The sequence below is a fragment of the Tupaia chinensis genome, unplaced genomic scaffold (assembly GCF_000334495.1).
Source record: "Tupaia chinensis unplaced genomic scaffold, TupChi_1.0 Scaffold000273_1, whole genome shotgun sequence".
Taxonomy (NCBI): domain Eukaryota; kingdom Metazoa; phylum Chordata; class Mammalia; order Scandentia; family Tupaiidae; genus Tupaia; species Tupaia belangeri.
The window spans coordinates 984705-987916 of NW_006159755.1; the positions used below are offsets into that span (position 1 = coordinate 984705).

A 3212-nucleotide genomic window follows, 5' to 3' on the forward strand; every position below is an offset into this window, starting at 1 on the left:
CCAAGCCTGGGCCGTGGGGCAGGGAGCTGAGCGCTGCATGTGCTGAGCACGTGTTATCTTGCAGGATGTGTGAGGGGGAAAAGAGGAAGCTGGTGATCCCATCAGAGCTGGGTAAGAGGCCCTTCCTGATGGGGCAGGGCAGGCTCGGGGTGTGTGTGGGGAAGGTAAAGGCCGCTTCAGCTTCTGATTGATCTCCACCCTATCCATTCATCATAAAGATTGGCTTGTGGCATCAAGGACAGGGCAAGGCTCTTGGGACTGTAATGCCCACCCTCTGCCCGTCCTCTACCAGGTCTTTGGCATACCCTCCCATATCCATTCCATCTTCTCCATTTCTAGCCTTCTTGCTGAGAGGGGCAGAGTCCTGGCTGTCTGCAGACACCCAGCCTGTTTTCCTGAACTAGAAGGGGGCCTGGCCATAGCTCACTTTGTTTCTTTGTGCATCTTCAACAGGGTATGGAGAACGGGGAGCTCCCCCAAAGATTCCAGGTAATATACCTTCATAACCCCCAATTCCTACAGCCGTCCTATCTCCTCATGGCTTTAGTTTGTATCCTCACCCCACTTCTCCCCTACAGGTGGCGCAACCCTGGTGTTCGAGGTGGAGCTGCTTAAAATCGAGCGACGTTCAGAACTGTAGCCCGACTGGGGAGGCGTAGGGGGAGAGACCCCCATCAGGGACCAGACTGTTAAAAAACAAAAAAATCCTTAAAAGCTCAAGGAGTGAGCCTGTGTTTGTTTGTGGGCCCTGAGACTTAGAGACCACAGCTGCAACCTCCTCTCCTCCTCCATAGCCTCCTCACCCCTCACTCTCTCTCCCTGCTGCAAAGTCTTGGGGTCTACACTCCGAGACATGGTGGGCCTTGCACAGAAGGAAGAGGCATATTCATGCCTGCCAGTAGCAACCCCTTCCCCAGCTCCCTAGCTACTTCCAACTCCTGGTCTGGGAGCCAGCACTGGGCGATCGCCATGGCTACATGGCCCTCAGGAAGGCCCGCGGTCACCTGGGGAGAAGCTGAGCTGGCAGCAGTTATAAAGCAGTGTGTGCCCCTCAGAAGAGACCAGCCGAGTCTGTTAGCTGCACCAAAGGCATATCCTAACTTTATTAAAGGGCCCGCGCCGCAGTCAATATAAAAACACAAAAAGTCCCATCAGTTTAATAACAATAAAAAACCCCAAAAATGGAAAACTGAAGGGGCAGGGGAAGAAGCCCCTAGGCCAGGGGCAGAGGAGCCCTGCTCATGGCACCAGGCCTGGCCGCAGGGTCCCCTGGTATTGCTGTTGCTACGAGGTCTGGGGGCAGCGATTGTCCTGTGGGAGCCACCGATCACTTGAGTCAGGACCCTTACTTCTTCTGGGGTGTGCTCAGCTTCTGCATGCCCCGGATCTTGTCCAGCAGGCCAGAGATGAAGGCCTGAGCAGGAGAGTGGATATTAGGGGGATGAGACACCAAGATGGCAGGTGCCCGAGCTCCCCCCGATGCCACCCTCTGGGGAAACCACTTACCTCAGTGGGTTTGTAACAGTCAACCAGCAGCTCCTAGCAGGGGGTAGAGGGAGCAGGAATAAGTGCACAGTCCGGAATGGAGGCCTGGAGTTCGCCCACACCCACTTCTAAGGGACTGGGACCACCCCAAGGCCAGGAGAGGCTACAGTCCATCACAGCTACGCAAGTACCATTTGCCAGAAGCAGAAGCAGAGGGCCAAGGTCACAGAGCTGGCTGCTCCAAGGGGCAGTGCCTCCAGGCAGCTGTCCACCCATCTCCCTGGCCCTTCTCTCACCTTGACCCTGGCAGCCCGGGTATCATCACTCTCCATGTCTAGGAGCTCATCCACGTCGATCTCCAGCTCTGGGATCTCCTCTTCCTGGGGTGGGGTGGGGGAGGGGAGACACAAGGGCCTGAGTTGGGAGAGAAGGTGTGAGAGGAGCTCTTGGGTTGAGGGCCCTGCCTACCTTGGGACAAGCACAGCCCTCTTGCCCAGCAGACAGGCAGCTGCTCTGAGGAGGAAAACAGATCAGACCCGTGCCAAGGCAAACTGCCCAGTTTGGGGGGGAGCTTCCTGTCCTTGCCAGTGGGCACAGGGGTGCCAGACAGCCAGAGCTGGAGACCTTGCACTGGGAACCTAGCAGATGTGTCTCCCCGGCATCCGGGCCCCCCATGTCACTAGCGCACCAGTGGGGCCAGCTGTTCCAGCTCATCACAGCCCCCCTCCATTCCCCCAAACACCTGTCACAGCTTCCCAGGAGTAAGGAGGAAGTGAAGGGTGAGGGGTCAGTGGGAAGGACCCAAGCCTGATAAAGGGGAAACAAAGAGCCCATGCTTTGGAGAAGGCAGGGGGGTGCCCACCACCCCTCCCCCCCAGGAAGCAGCTATCCCGTTTGAAGCCAGCTGCATTCCAGGGCTGGGCTAGGGTAGGCAGCACTGGGCAAACCCACTCCTCCACCCTGCCCCCCGGGGCCTGAGTCACCATCTGAACAACCCGGGAGTCATGGGGTGGGGAACCAGAGCCCAGGAGCAGGCTAGTCTGTCCACATGCCAAGATGGAGCTCCAGGCTAGCCTATTTTAACAGCCCTGACCCTTTACAGCCTCCCATCAACCAGGCTAACGCCTTTTAACCGCGATCTAGCATAGCTGGCACTAGGCAGGTTAGACCTCTCACTGACGGCCCAGACTAGCTCCCTGTCTCCTGCCTAAGGCTTGGGCTATCCCCGGCAGTTTCTGGAGGACACCAAGTTGACCCGGGGAGTGACAGGAGGAAGGCAGGGTCTGAGGCGGCGGAGAAAATAGGAGTGACTTAGGTCAGACAAGAAAGCGCATACACGGGGTGGGGGGGCGGGAAGGGGAGAGAAGGGACGCACGGTGCAGGGGAGCGCCCATTGACTCTGGTGACAGACGGGCTCACGGTGGGGATTCCAGGTGGGCGACCTGGGACCGATTCGGGTGCTGGCCCGGGGTGGGGAACACACCTGGCAGTCGTACAGGCACGTAAGTTGCTCCAGGATCCACTCCTCCAGGTTCAGGCGCTTCCGCAGCTCCTTGCGGTCGTACTTGACGGTGACCTTCCCTTGGCGCCTCACTGGGCCGTCGTCGTCCGCGCCGCCTGGGCCCTCGCCTGCAGCCCCAGGGGGGCTCTGAAAGTTGATGCGGAGCCATGGGCCAGCACTGTCTGGCCCAGGCTGGGGTGCCAATGCCAGGTTCCCTGGGGTCCCT

The 3212-nt window shown here is 58.8% G+C and overlaps 2 protein-coding genes across 8 annotated transcripts in view; one reads left to right on the forward strand and one right to left on the reverse strand.

Annotated features, from left to right (window-relative positions):
- Nucleotides 1-720, forward strand: part of FKBP2 (FKBP prolyl isomerase 2) — a 6967-nt gene extending 6247 nt beyond the window's left edge. For 5 of the 7 annotated variants that reach the window (XM_006149825.3, XM_006149826.3, XM_006149827.3 and 2 more), the window contains exons 4-6: nucleotides 65-111; nucleotides 454-489; nucleotides 579-720. In XM_006149825.3, the coding sequence (XP_006149887.1) occupies nucleotides 65-111; nucleotides 454-489; nucleotides 579-640 (145 nt within the window). In that variant the 3' untranslated portion in view covers nucleotides 641-720. The remainder of the gene's footprint in view (nucleotides 1-64; nucleotides 112-453; nucleotides 490-578) is intronic. The other 2 variants (XM_014588337.2, XM_014588336.2) reach the window with 2 other exon arrangements.
- Nucleotides 721-1074: 354 nt separating this feature from the next.
- Nucleotides 1075-3141, reverse strand: PPP1R14B (protein phosphatase 1 regulatory inhibitor subunit 14B; the record flags this gene model as incomplete). The annotated part of the gene is given in 4 exon segments (XM_014588338.1): nucleotides 1075-1414; nucleotides 1507-1539; nucleotides 1782-1865; nucleotides 2969-3141. Coding segments are annotated over 4 exon segments (359 nt in total), but the record flags the coding sequence as incomplete, so codon positions are not given.
- Nucleotides 3142-3212: the final 71 nt, after the last annotated feature.